The following is a 19,534-nucleotide window of genomic DNA, read 5'->3' as shown; positions in this document are numbered from 1 at the left end:
TTGTTCTCGGAGAAGCATGAACTGGGTGCGAGGAGTCCGTTATATCACCCTGACAGGAATTTGAGAACTTTCATTTTTGGCCCAAATTCGACAATTTTGCAAGGCTATACCCTTATGATTTTGTTCGATTTTGGCCAAAATCACGACTTTTTTAATTCTTCCCAAAGTTTAACCTGCGGTGTGTGGCGCCCTTTTGATTCCTTTCCAGGTGATAAGAGTAGTTATAAACACTCATATTTTGGTGGAAACATGAAATTTAATAACCATATCTTGACGCCATTTCATATCCAATTTAAATGACTAAAGTTTTCGTCGAATGCCACCTTTGTTCTCGGAGAAGCATGAACTGGGTGCGAGGAGTCCGTTATATCACCCTGACAGGAATTTGAGAACTTTCATTTTTGGCCCAAATTCGACAATTTTGTAAGGCTATACCCTTATGATTTTGTTCGATTTTGGCCAAAATCACGACTTTTTGTAATTCTTCCCAAAGTTTAACCTGCGGTGTGTGGCGCCCTTTTGATTCCTTTCCATGTGATAAGAGTAGTATAAACACTCATATTTTGGTGGAAAATAAAATTTAATAACCATATCTTGACGCCATTTTATATCAAATTTAAACGTCTAAAGCTTCGTCGAATGCCACTTTTGTTCTCGGAGAAGCATGAACTGGGTGCGAGGAGTCTGTTATATCATCCTGACAGGAATTTGAGAACTTTCATTTTTGGCCCAAATTCGATAATTTTGTAAGGCTATACCCTTATGATTTTGTTCGATTTTGACCAAAATCACGACTTTTTTAATTCTTCCCAAAATTTAACCTGCGGTGTGTGGCGCCCTTTTGATTCCTTTCCATGTGATAAGAGTAGTATAAACACTCATATTTTGGTGGAAACATGAAATTTAATAACCATATCTTTACGCCATTTCATATCAAATTTAAATGACTAAAGCTTCGTCGAATGCCACCTTTGTTCTCGGAGAAGCATGAACTGGGAGCGAGGAGTCCGTTATATCACCCTGACAGGAATTTGAGAACTTTCATTTTTGGCCCAAATTCGACAATTTTGTAAGGCTATACCCTTATGATTTTGTTCGATTTTGGCCAAAATCACGACTTTTTTAATTCTTCCCAAAGTTTAACCTGCGGTGTGTGGCGCCCTTTTGATTCCTTTCCAGGTGATAAGAGTAGTTATAAACACTCATATTTTGGTGGAAACATGAAATTTAATAACCATATCTTGACGCCATTTCATATCCAATTTAAATGACTAAAGTTTTCGTCGAATGCCACCTTTGTTCTCGGAGAAGCATGAACTGGGTGCGAGGAGTCCGTTATATCACCCTGACAGGAATTTGAGAACTTTCATTTATGGCCCAAATTCGACAATTTTGTAAGGCTATACCCTTATGATTTTGTTCGATTTTGGCCAAAATCACGACTTTTTAATTCTTCCCAAAGTTTAACCTGCGGTGTGTGGCGCCCTTTTGATTCCTTTCCAGGTGATAAGAGTAGTTATAAACACTCATATTTTGGTGGAAACATGAAATTTAATAACCATATCTTGACGCCATTTCATATCCAATTTAAATGACTAAAGTTTTCGTCGAATGCCACCTTTGTTCTCGGAGAAGCATGAACTGGGTGCGAGGAGTCCGTTATATCACCCTGACAGGAATTTGAGAACTTTCATTTATGGCCCAAATTCGACAATTTTGTAAGGCTATACCCTTATGATTTTGTTCGATTTTGGCCAAAATCACGACTTTTTAATTCTTCCCAAAGTTTAACCTGCGGTGTGTGGCGCCCTTTTGATTCCTTTCCAGGTGATAAGAGTAGTTATAAACACTCATATTTTGGTGGAAACATGAAATTTAATAACCATATCTTGACGCCATTTCATATCCAATTTAAATGACTAAAGTTTTCGTCGAATGCCACCTTTGTTCTCGGAGAAGCATGAACTGGGTGCGAGGAGTCCGTTATATCACCCTGACAGGAATTTGAGAACTTTCATTTTTGGCCCAAATTCGACAATTTTGTAAGGCTATACCCTTATGATTTTGTTCGATTTTGGCCAAAATCACGACTTTTTAATTCTTCCCAAAGTTTAACCTGCGGTGTGTGGCGCCCTTTTGATTCCTTTCCAGGTGATAAGAGTAGTTATAAACACTCATATTTTGGTGGAAACATGAAATTTAATAACCATATCTTGACGCCATTTCATATCCAATTTAAATGACTAAAGTTTTCGTCGAATGCCACCTTTGTTCTCGGAGAAGCATGAACTGGGTGCGAGGAGTCCGTTATATCACCCTGACAGGAATTTGAGAACTTTCATTTTTGGCCCAAATTCGACAATTTTGTAAGGCTATACCCTTATGATTTTGTTCGATTTTGGCCAAAATCACGACTTTTTTAATTCTTCCCAAAGTTTAACCTGCGGTGTGTGGCGCCCTTTTGATTCCTTTCCAGGTGATAAGAGTAGTTATAAACACTCATATTTTGGTGGAAACATGAAATTTAATAACCATATCTTGACGCCATTTCATATCAAATTTAAATGACTAAAGCTTTGTCGAATGCCACCTTTGTTCTCGGAGAAGCATGAACTGGGTGCGAGGAGTCCGTTATATCATCCTGACAGGAATTTGAGAACTTTCATTTTTGGCCCAAATTCGACAATTTTGTAAGGCTATACCCTTATGATTTTGTTCGATTTTGGGCAAAATCACGACTTTTTTAATTCTTCCCAAATTTTACCTGCGGTGTGTGGCGCCCTTTTGATTCCTTTCCAGGTGATAAGAGTAGTATAAACACTCATATTTTGGTGGAAACATGAAATTTAATAACCATATCTTGATGCCATTTCATATCAAATTTAAATGACTAAACCTTCGTCGAATGCCACTTTTGTTCTCGGAGAAGCATGAACTGGGTGCTGGAAATCTGTTATACGTATCCTAACAGGGATTTGAGAACTTTCATTTTTGGCCCAAATTCGACAATTTTGTATGAATCTGTTGGATTTTGGCCAAATCACGACTTTTTTTAATTCTTCCCAAAGTTTTACCTGCGGTGTGTGGCCCCCTGTTGATTCCTTTCCATGTGATAAGCAGTGGCGGCGGAACCGGGGGGGGGCTTGGGGGGGCTCAGCCCCCCAATGAAAAAGTTGAGGGGGCAAATGCATGATAAGCCCCCCCAATATTTACCAAGGCTCCGAAACGTGCATCTGCCCATTTTTCAATGCATACTTGTCGATCTGTCCGATGCACACGTATACTATATAGGTGTAATAATTTTAGTAATTGCTGGGGGACCCTCGGCCCGTCCCCTGGCTATAGACCACATTGTCACCCCAACCGCGTCTTCACGCCCCGTGAAAAGTGGAAGCAGTGAGTGTGAGTACCAGTAAGCGTAACACAACTTCGTCTTAGGCCAATGACTTGCCTCATTTCAGCCAGTTCTCCAACATCCCCTTACTTAGTGGCGGAGCGTCCATATATACAGTCAGGGGGCGGATGCCCCCCCCCTGACAGACTCAAATGGACTGCTGGCGCCCTTTTCAGCTTTTCACTATACTTTTTACTTATTCGCTATTATTGACTATTTTATTGCGCTCTCATATACCTATTGACATTTGTCATATTCTGTTGGTGTAATTTTCGGACAAAATGGCGACGACACCTATTTATTCTCCGTTTATCTGCAAATTAGCAAGGCCCGGAAAGGGTCATTTCCTGCAATCTAGGGAGTATCTTTACTCAAAATTTTTCTGTACGCTCCGCGCCAACCTGTGGTGGCGCTCCGCTTAGATAGTGTCGAAAGCGCCCCTACAGACCATTCTTGCCCCTCCCCCGACCAATACCCCTAGCTCCGCCACTGTCCTTACTACACTCAAAAACGTCTTTGCGAGTACACTACGAGTATAACAGCTACTCTCTTAAAACACCATCGAATATACAAATTACAATGTTTTTACAGACTTTTACGTGCAATCTGAGAAATTGCAGACTTGAGACCCATATTTTAGGGCTAGGTATTCGCAGCATAAAACACACGGGATGTGCCGTTTCCGGCCATCTGGGGGTTTGAAATAACCCAAAATTTTCTTGTACGCTCCGCGCCAACCGATGGTGGCGCTCCGCTTAGATAGTCTCCACACATTAGCCCCCCCAATAATTTTTCCGTTTCGCCGCGCCTGGTGATAAGAGTAGTATAAACACTCATATTTTGGTGAAAAATAAAATTTAATAACCATATCTTGACGCCATTTCATATCAAATTTAAATGACTAAAGCTTCCTCGAATGCTACTTTTTGTTCACTGTTGTAGAAGGATGATACCAATTAACCTATTTTGGGGATAATAACAATTTTACCAAATTGGGCCAAGGTGTTCATTTATGAATCTGAATTTGATGTAATCAACTAAACCTCCATCAGACCACCTCCAGGGCTGATTTTGGTTGTCTTAAAATAAATTCAGCCACCTCAAAGGACTATTCACAATTGCCCTGATGTATTGCAATATAACTGGACTTCACTGTTTGTGTGCATGTGATCGCACACTGACCATGAGCTAGTATTGCTCGAAAGCTATACAAACTTAAAGTATTGGCTGTTTAATTTCCATTTCTCTAGCCAAATTGCGTTTTTCTATCTCTACGGAGGATTCGGCCATTCTTCGATGAAGCACTTTCGTTTGACAGTCACAGAAGAAAGAAAACATGCAACCACTTGTCATAAATCTCTTTCAAATGCTTTATTTGTTTATTTCTTTTCAGGCTCAAGAGGTGATTGTGATCATTAAAAGACACTGAACTGGTGTACAAAAGATTATTAATTAAAGTTGTACTTTTACAAGTCTCTAAAAGTCTATTGTCGATTAGATCCTTCCCAAGTTGACATTTCACTCCATGGTCAAGTTTTTGGAGTAAGAAAGAACAACTACCTAAAGGTCTTAAACTCAATTGGCTTATTTGCGTATGTACTTGGACGTTCATCCCATCATCGGCTTTTGAATAATCGACGACAACAACCAATCTTTACTGGTTTGGGCTTGCTTAATATTCATCTTGCTTCTGTATAGCAACACTAGTGGGGTTTTTTCTGTCTGTAGGTGCGTAGTCCAAGTACAAAAGAAATTGTGCATGCATCATTTGAAAAGAGAAATTACTGTTCTAAATGTTATACCTGAAAACCGTATTCGTCCAATAGGAAAATGCTGGAATGGTAGAAAAAAAAATTGTTCAGTATATCGCTGCTGGAAGGTAATGATTAAGCCTGGCCAGATTTCCGCATAATTTAACTGCATTGGCATGGCGCACAGCCACTCATCAGCTTGGGTGCCATTGTGTAGTCAGGGTCTGGATTGCGCTTCTTCAATCTGCCGCACACATAAGCAATTACCTTGCATTTGGGTTTCCTTAGATCCATGTCCACTACCACATTCTGTTCGAGTAGACAAAGGAAGAAAAAAACAAAAGGAGTGGTATGAACAACGGTGGGTAATATGTGATTCTTTTACCACACATTGGTTCATTCAGTTAACAGATGCTGATTCACCAAAACCATTCAGATCAACCTATTGATGGGCACCTACCACCAAACTATGAGAGTCACCAAGACCTCTTCAACCAAGTAAGGGGAATGTATCACCAAACTATGAGAGTCACCAAGTAAGGGGAATGTACCATCAAACTTTGGAGATTCACCACAATGGTTCACTTCAACCATTAAGAGGAATCTATACCATGAGAATCTCCAAGACCATTAAGATCAACCCATTCATGGGCACCTCCACCCAAACTATGAGAGTCACCAAGACCACTTCTCTTCAACTAAGTAAGAGGAATGTACCACCAAACTATGAGAGTCACCAAGACCACTTCAACCAAGTAAGGGGTATGTACCACCAAACTATGAGAGTCACCACGTAATGGGAATGTACCACCAAACTATGAGATCCACCACGTAATGGTAATGTACCACTAAACTATGAGAGCCACCAAGACCACTTCTCTTCAACTAAGTAAGGGGAATGTACCACCAAACTATGAGAGTCACCACGTAATGGTAATGTACCACTAAACTATGAGAGCCACCAAGTAAGGGGAATGTACCACTAAACTATGCGAGCCACCAAGACCACTTCAACCGAGTAAGAGGTATGTACCACCAAACTATGAGAGTCACCACGTAATGGGAATGTACCACCAAACTATGAGAGTCACCAAGTAAGGGGAATGTACCACTAAACTATGCGAGCCACCAAGACCACTTCTCTTCAACTAAGTAAGGGGAATGTACCACCAAACTATGAGAGTCACCACGTAATGGTAATGTACCACTAAACTATGAGAGCCACCAAGACCACTTCAACCAAGTAAGAGGTATGTACCACCAAACTATGAGAGTCACCACGTAATGGGAATGTACCACCAAACTATGAGAGTCACCAAGTAAGGGGAATGTACCACTAAACTATGCGAGCCACCAAGACCACTTCAACCAAGTAAGAGGTATGTACCACCAAACTATGAGAGTCACCACGTAATGGGAATGTACCACCAAACTATGAGAGTCACCAAGTAAGGGGAATGTACCACTAAACTATGCGAGCCACCAAGACCACTTCAACCGAGTAAGGGGAATGTACCACCAAACTATGAGATCCACCAAACCCATTCCAAGTAATCTATTTCGTCCAAACGCCAAGCTAGCTGCAAACTTGATATTACGTACACGGAATGTTAAAGGTCCACCGCCGGTGAGAGGTTGGTCCATTTGAGCTAGTGTGATGGTCTCCTCAGTTTCAGCGATTCTTGAACCAGTGTTGCCAGTGTCCTCGTCGGATAACCACACGATTATCTTCCAGTTGCCTTCACCAGTGACGTCGTCCGTCTGTGACTGATCAAAGAAGACACTGATGTCTACGTCGATGGTGTTTCGCTCGCCGGTAGTCACCGATGTCTCGGTTATAGTCAGCGAGGTAGGGACGATGTGTGGTGTTGGCAGTCTTGGACCTAGGTCAAGATGATGATAGATATGGTGAGATGTTCAATATGAAGAGACATTCCCGGTGGTAGATAATTGTGACACATATCTTGTCCCTATTAAACTTTTGAGATATGGCCTATGTGACCTATGACCTATTTTGGGTCTCATCATCACTGTGGATCACAGTCAGGGGTTCTGAGATGTCATAAATGGTAGACATTTTTCAAAAACGTTCATCCCACCTTTCTTTTGCAAGTTATCAAGGTTACGGATTTGACCTGTTGACCTCCAATGACCCTTGGCAGAACACAATAGGAGTCCTGTACTTGATAAGATGGATCCACATACCAGATTCATCCACCATGTACTTGACACTTGTAGACATCACACCTTGCATGGACCTACTTTTGGGTCACGTCCCAAAGTTAGACGCCACAAATATATATACCTGGCTAAATATGGCGATATAACCTATTTTTGTAAAGCAAACCAGGTATACAGACATATATGGATCCCAGTTTGCTGAAAACTTTTGCTTTTTTGGTAGGTTGACAAACCAGACAGTCAACAGACCTTGTGATTCTCGCCAAGAATATGAAATGTTAACAGTACAAAGATTTGATTACAGTTTCCACCATTGTTGAATTCCCAATGATCAGATGCCGTGTTTACAAATTTTGGCCCTGAATGACCGTTGACCTTCAACCATTTGGGTTCACCTGCTTAATATGGGGCATCACTGTTACAAGTATGGCATCTCACAACCCCCCTCCCCCCCCTCATTCTTCAGCATTTTGTCGAGAAACAAATTTTGACAAAAACTGACCTTTGAACTCCACAATAGGGTTCATCCTATTTGAGTTTTGATCCATCCATGTTCCAATTCTTCCATAATAACATACTAGGTTTCTGACTGTCACGGAAACCAACTACAACTAAACTAACATTCAAATCAAAAAAGTGTGAGAAATGTCCCCTCGGGTAGATTTATGGTTCATCTGATAATGTGACAGTTAGTGTGATTATATTTTGACAACCCTAAAGAGATAAAACAATTCCTACTTCCACATTCGACTGGAGCGCATCCAAGGGTCCCCTGTAGAGTCTTGCCCACTTGCTTGTACGAGGGCTCTGGGTCATCTCTCCGTATCTGGGCACAGATATATTGGTATTTTCCACAGCCTACTGAAGTCAGATCAGCAGATATTTCCAGATCCTGAAAGCAATTTAGAAGGGAATTTGATTCTAAAAATCATCATAACCCGACATTTTGATTATGCTGTAGGGTACAAGGTACAACCCAGAGTGGAATTGATTGCAGTACTATTTCCGCAGAGTATCCGGTTAGCATTCATATGAGAAACCGATTTGTCACATTTTGAGGAAGTACTTAATAAGGTTTTAGAAACCCTGTAAGGCAGCCAAACCCTGCCCAGCTAGGGAATAATACCTGAGTGTGCGTTCTTTTGCAGCCTGGCAGAAATGAGTGACATCATGCTATATACAGTGTTTTAATAGCAGCTTTAATAGTAACCAGGAACAAAATCACAAGGGGTGGGGGAGGAAGGGAAGGAAGGAAGCAATCACATATGATGTTTCTATCTATACACCTAATATTCACTGACCTCAAACACAAAGTTGTTCATAAACGAGTATTCACTCGATCCATACATCTAATGTTACATCAGATTAACTGAATTCAAACACATTAAGTTGTTTATAAATTAAGAGAATTCATCATATTCTATCCACATACCAAATGTTACATCAGATTGACCTCAGAACACAGCTGTTTTCTTAATTTCATTCGATCCATACACCTAATGTTATATCAGATTAACTGAACTCAAACACATTAAGTTGTTTATAAATTAAGAGGATTCATCATATTCTATCCACATACCAAATATTACATCAGATTAACCTCAGAACACAGCTGTTTTCTTAATTCATTCGATCCATACACCTAATGTTATATTTGATTCACTGAACTCAAACACACAAAGTTGTTTATAAATTAAGAGGATTCATCATTCTACCCAAATGTTACATATGATTGACCTCAAAACACAGCTGTTTATTAATTCATTCTTTCCATACAAAGGCACCTTAATGTTATATAAGATTCACTGACCTCAAACACACACAGTTGTTTATGAATTAAGAGGATTCATCATATTCTATCAACACACCAAATATTACATTAGATCAACCTCAAAACACAGCAGTTTCTTAATTCATACAATCCATACACCTAACCATGTTGTATAAGACTCACTGACCTCAAACGTAAAGTCGTTGAAGTTGACAGATTTGGCTGATTGTGCAGAGGACAGAGAATTGTCTACAGTGTTCACGCTCGATCCCTGACCATCTTCGGCCTTACTGAACCAGAGTCGAACCTGCCACAAGTTCTGGCCGGCCACGCTCTCATCTGTGTTGGCCTCGTTGAAGGTGGCACTGACAGTCACGGAGACGGTGTTATCCTGTCCCTCGAAAAGAGTAACGCCGGTCGTGGTGACCGAAGCAAATTCAACTTCTGGTTCTTGACTCTCTGATGAAACACGTAATATGAAAGAGATTACGAATGAATAGGTGCGGTAAGAGTAGGAGGGGGGGGGGGGGGTATTAGTAGGAGTAAGTTTTATTTTACCTTCCATTTTCCCATCTCCCCAATCCCTTTTCTTTAAGTTCCATGATCTATAATACCATGTTCCTCTGCTAGCCAATTATATAACAGAGCCCTTCTGGGTTGTCTAGCTAGATAAAACCTATTATAATGAGATTCTGGTTGATGCAGGCTGTAGATCGTCCTAATCCGTCTGAATTTATATTTCTTAAATCTCTTGTGAATAATATCACTGAGAAGATTCAGCAATCACTTTGAAACATTTGAATAAAGTCATCTGCATAGTCATACAGATCTTTGTTTTTAGAAGTATTATCCCACCCAGAAAAAGTGCTTTCTAGCCTATTCAAACAGTCCCCACCACGGTTAAGGGTATTTCTTTGAGGCTGCTGTGGAAAATATCCTCAAAGTAAAAGATGATAAAGGAAATCTCATCTCTAGCTCATTTGACATGGTATTGAATACTCAGTGACGTGCATTGCACAGGGTGCTGGTGGGGGAGGTGGGACAAATTCCAATATTTCCCTGACTGATTCACGTATAGGCAGGGGGTAGGAAGCTTCCAAAAAGTGGGAGGGCACAACATCAGAGGGGCACTTTCTTATTCCACAACCACCACTCGTTATGCTATAAACTGATACATATATGATGTGATAGTATGCTATCAATACTATTTATTGAGATTGTTTATTTTTAACGATACTACAAAACGATATGAGTTACCATTTTAAAAATAGCATGTACAGACTAAAATAAATAATTAAAATAAAATATTATATTAAAAAAGGCTTAAGATATCCAAAAGACAGTTCTTCATCAAAGGGGCACATTTTATTTGCCAGTAGGGCACATTTGCTATTTTGGAAAAAGTGGGGGGGCACGTGCCCCCAGCTCCTACCCCCCTGGGTATTGGTGTGATCAAGCCTCTACGGATGGGCTCTGGGCCGATTCAAAAATTTACAAGGAGGGGTAAAGCTGTGGGGTTGTTGCATAATAACTATAATATATAATAACTAATAAATATAATAACTATCATAATAATAATAATAATAATAAACCACAAAACTTTGACTTCTATACAGAACATTGCACAAGTTAAATTGCGTAAAATAAAGTGTAATGTGGTTTAGGGCTTAATCCAACCAGGTGCTCTACGTATGCAGCAGAGGACGGCTATATGAATATTCAAATGTAACTCACTGTCGCATATCACTGGGGCACAACCAACGGTAGCGGAACGATCCTTGCCGAGTAACTTGTAGGTGGGATCTGGTTCATCTCGTCTGATCTGGGCACAAATGAACCTGTACTTGCCACAACCCTGGCTAACGGGGGTGAGGTCGGCTGCAATTTCCAAATCCTGTAAGACAAGAATAACACAAAAATATCAGACAGAGAGACATACAGAAGAACACACAGACTGATGGAAAGACGGGCTGAAAACACGTCCAATTTTAGACCATCGTTGAGGTTAAGAGAACTCCAAGGCACAGCCCAGGTTCTTGGATATATTATCGGGATACCATTTCCTTCTCGAAATGCATTAAACCCACAGGAAATTTGGTTAGAGATTTAACGGCTGCCACAAAGTTTATATCACTACAAACCCTAGGACAATTACAAAGGTATTAGTTTTGCTTTTCGCGGAACTCCTTCGTTAGAAATAGATTCTACTTTAAAACTTAACAAGTCATTATGATTATCTCTCCGGACAGCAATCATCACCTTCAACTCGTATGAATGAGACCTTTGTGAAGAACAAAATCCTGAAAAAAGCTTAAAGACAAAACTTCTTTCTCCTTGGAAGATATCCTATTTTCGATGTCATGTCATGGAAACTGTCATTTTTTAAACAATCTGTCACGTCATAGTGACGCTATGATCTTCTGAAACTTTTCACTTTTCTCTTTTGCTTTTCTTTTCCATATTCTTCAAGGTAGAAATGTAAACAGCGTTGACGCTGAAATCCAAATCCGATCATTGGGGTTCGAGTGAAGAGGTTCAAAAGTTGTTTTTTTCTAGATTCGGGCATTTGAAACAAACCCATGCTTATTTTGCAAGGACTGATATTTTTGAAGAATATTTTTTTTGTTGATACTTACAGTGAACTTGAATCTTCTGAAGTTGACCGGTTGGCTGGCTTGAGCGGCAGTGAGCACGTCGCTCACACCATCGCTGCTGGACCCGGTACCATCACTGCCCTTACTGAACCAGAGATCCACCTGCCAGAGACCGCTACCACTGACCTCGTCCGTCCTCTCCTCGTTGAAGGTCACTGTGACGGTGGTCGTGACCGGTGTATTGGTTTCTTCAAAGACGGTCACGGGTGTGACCTCCACAGATGCAAACTCGACCGTAGGATCTCGTCCACCTGAGGGTCATAGTTACAGATAATTTTAATAAAGGACTCCACCAAAATGCATCTTTCTGTCTTTGTCCTTCTCCAGTTTATTCCCTACCCTATTCCATTCTCTTTGTCCCTCCACTGTTTATCTTCTACCTCTCCTCTTCCACTGTTGGTTTCTTTCTTTCTTCTCTCCATGTGTTCACCATGGTCATTAACCTGTCTGTTTTCTGTGTGTGTTTTTGTCCCTTCTGTTACTGTTACTTGTCATTCAGCCTTTGAAGAAGATCCTGCTAGGATCGAAACGTCAGGCCAACTAACTTTTACACATTCTCTTACACAGGCTCTCTAGTGGATAAGCAGTTTGCTAACAGTTTTATTTTATTTTGCAAATGCATTTGGTCAGTTCTTTAAGTTCTGTTCACCGTATGGTAGTATTTAACCATAAATATCAAAGCAGCTGACTTTCAGGTAAAACAAAGGGGACACAACCAACGATTTGAGACTGAATGATATGTATTTCAGTGAGAGGCTTCACACTGGTGTCATTTAAAGAAGATGGTTTGCTTGCATGTGAGCTGGTATGTACCGACTACTACACAGCATCGTAAAGAACAATCCATCTGTACTTACGTTCGCAGATGACCGGCGCACAGCCGGTGGTTTGCGAAGGATCTTTGCCGATCAACTTGTAGCTTGGGTCTGGTTTGTCTCGTCTGACCCGAGCGCAGAGGTACTGGAATTTGCCGCAACCCTGGGCGGTGAGATCTGCACGTGCCTCCAGGCCCTGAAATAGGAGACCAATCAGAACGGTGAGGATAACAATTTACTATTTCAAGTCGGTGTCCTTCTCTAACTCTGACTTATCGTTTATTGTCACTAAACACTTAGGCAGAGAGCAGTGTAGTGTCAGGGAACTTCCTTGAACACAGCGTTTAAGCATAACAAATCTAGCATTGCCTTCTTTTTTTTTAACTTGAATGCAGGCATGCATTCTATTAAAGGCTAACAGGAATTCCCAGCCATTTTAAATGTTCCCAAAATATTTTAATTAAAAAATTGTTTGGTCAAGCTAGAGAACGAAATTGTTAAAGGGATTCGAGTACGCTAATGGTATCTTTGCAGCTAGCAAATTCAACACAGACTGCTTGAGGGTACTGTGTCAAAGGTCAGATGCCAAAGGGGCTGCAGCCCTGCTGCATAGGGCATATTCTTAACTGCTCTTCTGTGTCATACAATAGGCCCTACTGGTCTGCCAAGATACAGTTATTTTTTTTGGGGGGGGGGGTATTGACTCAGCTTAGCTGCAGGGGATTAAGCTGCAGTTTTTCTTTTTTGACAAGATCTACAGAGACCATGTTGTATTGCCTTCAACCAAGACACATTTGCATGTTGGTTTCTTTTCTTAAAAATCTGACATGGATGGAATTCATTACCTTTGCAAGTCAACGAGACCCCTAATTAGAAAAGGTTTCTGAAGTATTGCTTTGCTTGCATTTTAAGAGACCCTTTGGAAACTGTGTCCATGAAGTTGTAACAAAGGCCTGCTAAAATCTTGCACATAAACTACTTCAAACTTTGCAACTGGCAACTAAGCATGCTCAAGCAAGAGCACATTTTCTGGGGATCGGGATATATCTCCTCTCACAATGAGGTCAATGGAGGGTTGCCAAGATGGTCAACGTGAAAACTAGGGCGACCAAGGAAGACTGCTGGAATGCCAGTACTTAAAAAATGGTCAATTTGAAATTGTTATCCAATATGACTTAGTACTTAGTTCATTTGTTGGAGATTTCATCAGAGGGAGGATATTTTCATTGTGTTTTAATGTCTTAAATTTTGGAATCGAATTTGCAAATCTTTATGATGAGCTAAGAGTACTACTTGGTAGGATTTTGTCAAATTTTCGGCGATGACCACAATGTGCCGAGAGCCATGGCCGTATAAAGAACAGACTCTACACGAACAAAAAAAAACGGGGAAAAGTCTGGCAAAACCGCCTACCTCAAAACTGAAATCGGTGAAACTGACAGGTTGGTCTGCCTGTTCCTCGCTGAGGGCGGATTCGATGGTTCCGATGCTAGAACCTAGACCATTTTCAGCCTTACTGAACCAGAGTTGCATCTGCCAGAGGTCAACGCCAGCTACCGTTGGGTCGGTGTTTGGCTCGTTGAAGTTGACCACTACATCTGTGTTGACTACATTGAGCTCCTCCTCGTAGATGGTCACTCCGGTAGGCTGGGTGGATTCGAACTGCACAGTCGGTTCGGGCTCTTCCCGAACTGTCGGAGAAGAGGAAACCAAAAATATTTTGAGATATATATACATACATCAACTGACTCGTCAAAGTACTTTATATTGTAGGCTGCTTCCCACATGCATCCAGTGTCAAGATTTTCCCCCATGGATTCCATACAATCTCAGCTTTCGGTTTTCAGGTTGTTGGCATTCAATTTTACGTCAAGGCCGCAGGTGCAGAGACTAGTCCGAGAAATGTATGGCCACTTTTTTTCCCCCTTTCAAAGGAATGCTAACTTACACTAGTACTAGGCTACATCACTTTTAATGTAGATATTATACTTGCTGTGATCTTCTTTGCATAACTATATCAATCAGGGCCGGCGGATTAGATGCCGTTGAAAGTAGCGGCCAAAGTAGGAAATTTCACAAGTTTTGACTATTTGTTTCTCCCTAAAACAAAAAAAAGGTATAAAAAGTAGCAGAGTTGTCCTATCCGGAACTAAGAATTGCGGGGAAATTGTATCTGATACTGTTGATGTGTTGGTAGGTCAACATATCAGCAATGGAAGAGTACTGAGTCTATGTTCACAGAGGAGAAGCATACATTAGCAATCACAAGTAGCATGCTACCTACAAATTGGGGGGGGTGGCTTGTGTTTTTTCCTCTCCCCAGGGATGACTGTTGGTCTGCTAATGTGATCATGCTAACACTTATTTTACTGGGTTACCTTCACAACTTGTCTTGGCACAGCTTCTCACAGAGGATGGCTTCTTCTTTTGGTACTCAAACGGTGGGCTTGGATTACTCTGTCTGATCTCACAGCAAATGTATTTAAACTTGCCGCAGCCCTCTACTTGAGTCAGATCAACGCTCTTCTCGATTTCCTGCAAAATTGGAAGGGAGGAAGGGGGAAGAAATGATTTTGTTTATATTTATGCTTCTGTTTTACTTGATGTTGTTTTATTTTTCCACCAGGACGTAGACTTGCCTGGCCACGAACAGACGGTTTACAAATGGGTTAAAACGGACGGCCGCTATCAACAAAATGCACAGAGGGAACTGTAATAGTGTACATGTATACTGAATGTAAAACCTCTGTCATGTCTGGGCAAATAAACTGTGTAGAACCAAATGGAATCACATATTACTTGCTAATTAATTTACATTCCTTCTTTCTCAAAATTGTTTTCAGCAACAACAAGAAAAAGTTTCATTCTAGTTAAGCTGACAAAACCACAAAAGAAGGCAAATATGTTTAGCTGAAATGCATATGGTTTTGCAATATTCTTTGTCCACATATTATTCATGTTATTCGGTTATTCATGTCCACATCTGGACAAGCTTCTCTGGACATCTGGACAAGCTTCTCTTTCAAAACGAAAGAAAGGGCATCAGGGGGAGGGGGATGGGGAAGCCACTGGTGATGCATATAATTTTTTATAACAGATTGCTCTTCGCTATTCTTTTCTCTTTTTAATATTTTTTTTTTTTCTCTTTTTGACACAAGTTAACTGTCTCACCTCAAAAACAAGGGACTCTGTTATCACTAGCGGCTGATTCCTTTGCTCCCTGGTCAAGGTGTTCTCCGCGAGGTCGGTCTTTTTGCCCGATCCGTCGGCGTTCTTGTTGAACCAGATGGACATCTCCCAGAGGTCCGTTCCTGTGACACCCTCTTCTCCTTCAAACTGTACGTCGATATCAGGGAAGACATTGTGGGCCTCGCCGATGTAGATTGTCACTGGAGTGATTGTGGTCGACACGATGATGAGAGGATCCTCTTCTTCTTCGGGGGGTTCTACGGAGCGAGGAATAAAATCTTAGGTTAACGGAGAAGCAACCCTCACAGAGAGTATCAGTGAAAGAGAATATTCAAACATTATCTAAGAGGTTGTTCTGTCTGAGAATGAGAGGTATTGTAAATGTCTTGTGGAGGAATTCGTTGGTGAAAAAGGGGGGAAAACGTGCTACCCTTTTGTCACCAGTTAAAATCTCTTGGTAGCATTTCTTATTTCATGCTGAAAGTATCTCAGTATTTTGGTAAGTTAAAAATACCACTTATATCAAAAACACTAATGAATGATCCATCTAAGGAAACCATTTAAAAGCTCAAGCATTAGGAGTTGTTATGAGAGGGGCATTATTAAAGAAAAACCATCCCTATCAGATAGCTAATTTGGTTGTCCAAGAAAAATAACAAGAATGACAAATATGTACATTGTAGGCAAGGTGTTTAGAATTGGTGATTGAAACGTCAGCTTTCGGCCAGTAAGACCCTCCCAACCAGCCCCTCACCCCCCACCCTCCACCCCTTTGATGTGTATCATAGGCCTGCTGCTATTGTTATATTTCAGTTTATCCAAAGTGATTAAGGTGAAACCAACTGAGATGTGTATAATAAAGGACCCTTACTCTCGCAAGTGACTGGAGCACAGCCCACGACTGACTTGGGTCCTACCAGGGTGTAGTCTGGTACCGGGTCGCCCTTCCTGATGCGAGCACATATGAAGCGATACTTGCCACAGCCGATGGCATTGGTAAGGTCCACCGTCATAGGCAGTTCCTGCGAGGTAAAAGGAACGGCAATCGAGGAAACAGGTTGTATAGTGAGCATAATAATCATAATAATAGCTATGGTCTTATAACATAGTATTCAACACAAAAGACAGCATTGCTATCAGATACATACATATATATATATATGTTCGAAGCTCCTGATCTTTTAGCTGTTATATATTTAAGTAGATCTATAAAGCAATACTACAATAGGAAATGAAACAAGTAAAACTTGGCCCAATATCCATTGGTAAAAATAATTTAAGCTTTGCTTCTTATTTTTTGAGGGGTCAGTTATGCATCACATCTGCCACAACATATGAAGCCTCCAAGATACATCCAAGTCATTTTAAAATTATGAGTTGATAGGTAATACAGTAACATTAAATTGTTAGGCACTCTACTCTGAATGAATCCACACTTCAGTGAATAACTTATCTGGGATAAAAATATCAAAATGTTACAAAGATGCATTAGCCGTTTTTCTCTTTACCCATGAAACGTTGTATTTGATAAGAGACAAAATTCTGAAGCTTTGTATAAACTGTTACACAAAATTTGAACACTACATTATTGCCTGTCATGTAGACACGATCTAGTCAACAGGCAAGTCAAACGTGACCCCAGAGAATGTCTCAAATATGTTGCCCAGATTCCTCAGAACAATTGAGGGAACTACGAAACAAAATATGAAATAAAAGTTTTGTATTTCAGAAACATACACTAGGGATTTGAGCTTAAAAACTATCTGACACATTTCTAAGACTATATAATTGCCATAATATACAACAGACCTAATAATGGGTCCCAATTAGGGATTTTCTCTACTTATTAATTTACTGCAGATCTACCAATCTGAATTTAGTCAGTGCTACTACAGAGTATTATGAAACTGCTTGTATCAGCCGCAGCCAGCCTAACATTCAAATAACTTTTACGAACTACCGGTTCTGGAGTGAGAGTAGTGATCATACAACAAATGTGTCTGTACATTGTGAACTCTGCAGAACAACTAGCGCGACTAGGTATATTTCTAAAGGCAGTGCAGCAAATTTGGGACGCCTCGTGCCGTTCTCTACTCACCGAAAATTCAAAATCTCCCAAGTCAACAGGTTGTTTCTTTTGTGGGCCAGAGAGGGCGCTCTCCACCATACCGGTGGAGGAACCTGCCCCCGTGTCAGATTTACTGAACCAGACCGACATGTCCCAGAGACCCTTACCGGAGACCGATGGGTCGGTGGTCTCTGGTTCAAACTCTACGGTGACGTCCGTGGTCACGTCATTACTTTCTCCGATGATGAGGGTCACTGGTGTCGGCTGGACGGATTTAAACTCCACTGTTGGAGTTTCCTTCTTACGATCTTGACAGACACACCACAAAAAAAAAAGGGAAAGAGAGGTTATGGAATTTTCTTTCACATTTTTTCAAGTTAAGCGATAGAATAGCGATAGGTAGCCTTTAAAATCTGATTTAAGTATGGAAGTTGACATGCTGCAATATTGATGAAATTGGCTTCTAAATGATTGGCATAAAAGCAAGCAGTGCCAACTGGCAATGAGCTCATTTGGAATAATGCGCCTTTTAATACCACAGGTAAATTTGAGCTGTGCAAGTGACATTTCCAAGCGGGTTTCCTTAGCTAGGCTTGGCGAATTGATTATGTAACACACAGGCTAACGTTCCAGACTAATAAGCTTGAAAGGTGAAGAAGTGGGCAGTGGCAAATAATGAATGGCAGTCTAACTGAAGGCTGGATTTTAAATGTGAAGACCTTCTGATCCCACTTATGACACCATGTAATGTTCCTTGTTATAAGAAAACACTTAATAAATATTCAAGATTGTGGATGAGCATGACTGACTGAGATTTACTGATGCTCTGTCTCCTAATCCCATTTATGACACCATGTAACATTCCTTTTTAATAAGACCTGACTCAGAAACTTTTGCAGACCACTGATTCATACTATAGGATTGATTGTCTCCTGGTAGATTTTACATCAGATAAGCCATGTAAATGTTCAAGAGTGAACATGCAAGTACAAACATACAATAATGATTACTGGCAATATACAACTTTGCAATGAGCAGTTATTAAACATCGCAGGTTCTAATGTTCTGTGACTTACCTGGAATAGACCATTTCGGCAAGCTACCAATATTATGCTTTACCTTGTCATTCATCATTATTTTTTCAATTTGTTTTAATGTTATCGTAAAGTTTATAAAGGCAGCCTCGCAGCATATACAGCTCTTCTTCATTACCATTTCTCTATTTGTTAGTATTTATTGAAGACAGACAGACTGGAAGGCTGATTGACTTACCTATACATGTCACCTTGGCACATCCCTTTGGAGAATTCTTCTTCTTGAGGGTGTAGCTAAAGTTTGGTTCAGGTTCGTGTTTACGGATCTCGGCACAAATATACTTGTACTTGCCGCAACCAATACCATCTGTGAGGTCCACAGTTTGTGGCAGGGCCTGAGAAAGGGAACCAACCATTATTAAACATAGCCACAAATAGTGTCCTAAATATGGCAAGAAAATACAGCTTCCCAACAAGAAATAAAAAATATATATATATATATACACATGTATACATATATTTATATACATGTATATATACATAGATTGTTTTCTTCCCTCGATCTGTTGAAATTCATCAGTCTTATATCACGTTCAAGAAGCTACATTTTCTCACCGAATTATTCACAATCTTGCATCAACATACTTGACTGTGACACGTATGACCATAATACAAGG

The 19,534-nt window shown here is 40.5% G+C and overlaps 1 protein-coding gene across 2 annotated transcripts in view; it reads right to left on the bottom strand.

The window, feature by feature from the left end:
- Positions 1-4,746: 4,746 nt before the first annotated feature.
- Positions 4,747-19,534, bottom strand: part of LOC139966622 (uncharacterized) — a 46,261-nt gene continuing 31,473 nt past the window's right edge. For both annotated transcript variants that reach the window (XM_071969847.1, XM_071969849.1), the window contains exons 13-25: positions 19,096-19,252; positions 17,854-18,131; positions 16,627-16,777; positions 15,738-16,012; positions 14,945-15,101; positions 13,980-14,257; positions 12,609-12,762; positions 11,734-12,002; positions 10,832-10,991; positions 9,285-9,556; positions 8,065-8,218; positions 6,748-7,028; positions 4,747-5,454 (exon numbers count right to left, since the gene is read on the bottom strand). In XM_071969847.1, coding sequence (XP_071825948.1) covers positions 5,308-5,454; positions 6,748-7,028; positions 8,065-8,218; positions 9,285-9,556; positions 10,832-10,991; positions 11,734-12,002; positions 12,609-12,762; positions 13,980-14,257; positions 14,945-15,101; positions 15,738-16,012; positions 16,627-16,777; positions 17,854-18,131; positions 19,096-19,252 — 2,733 coding nt within the window. In that variant the 3' untranslated portion in view covers positions 4,747-5,307. The remainder of the gene's footprint in view (positions 5,455-6,747; positions 7,029-8,064; positions 8,219-9,284; positions 9,557-10,831; positions 10,992-11,733; positions 12,003-12,608; positions 12,763-13,979; positions 14,258-14,944; positions 15,102-15,737; positions 16,013-16,626; positions 16,778-17,853; positions 18,132-19,095; positions 19,253-19,534) is intronic.

This window comes from Apostichopus japonicus, chromosome 4, assembly GCF_037975245.1.
Source record: "Apostichopus japonicus isolate 1M-3 chromosome 4, ASM3797524v1, whole genome shotgun sequence".
NCBI classification, from domain to species: domain Eukaryota; kingdom Metazoa; phylum Echinodermata; class Holothuroidea; order Aspidochirotida; family Stichopodidae; genus Apostichopus; species Apostichopus japonicus.
The sequence above is the reverse complement of the archived record's forward strand: the minus strand, read 5'-3'. Positions and strand labels throughout refer to the sequence as shown.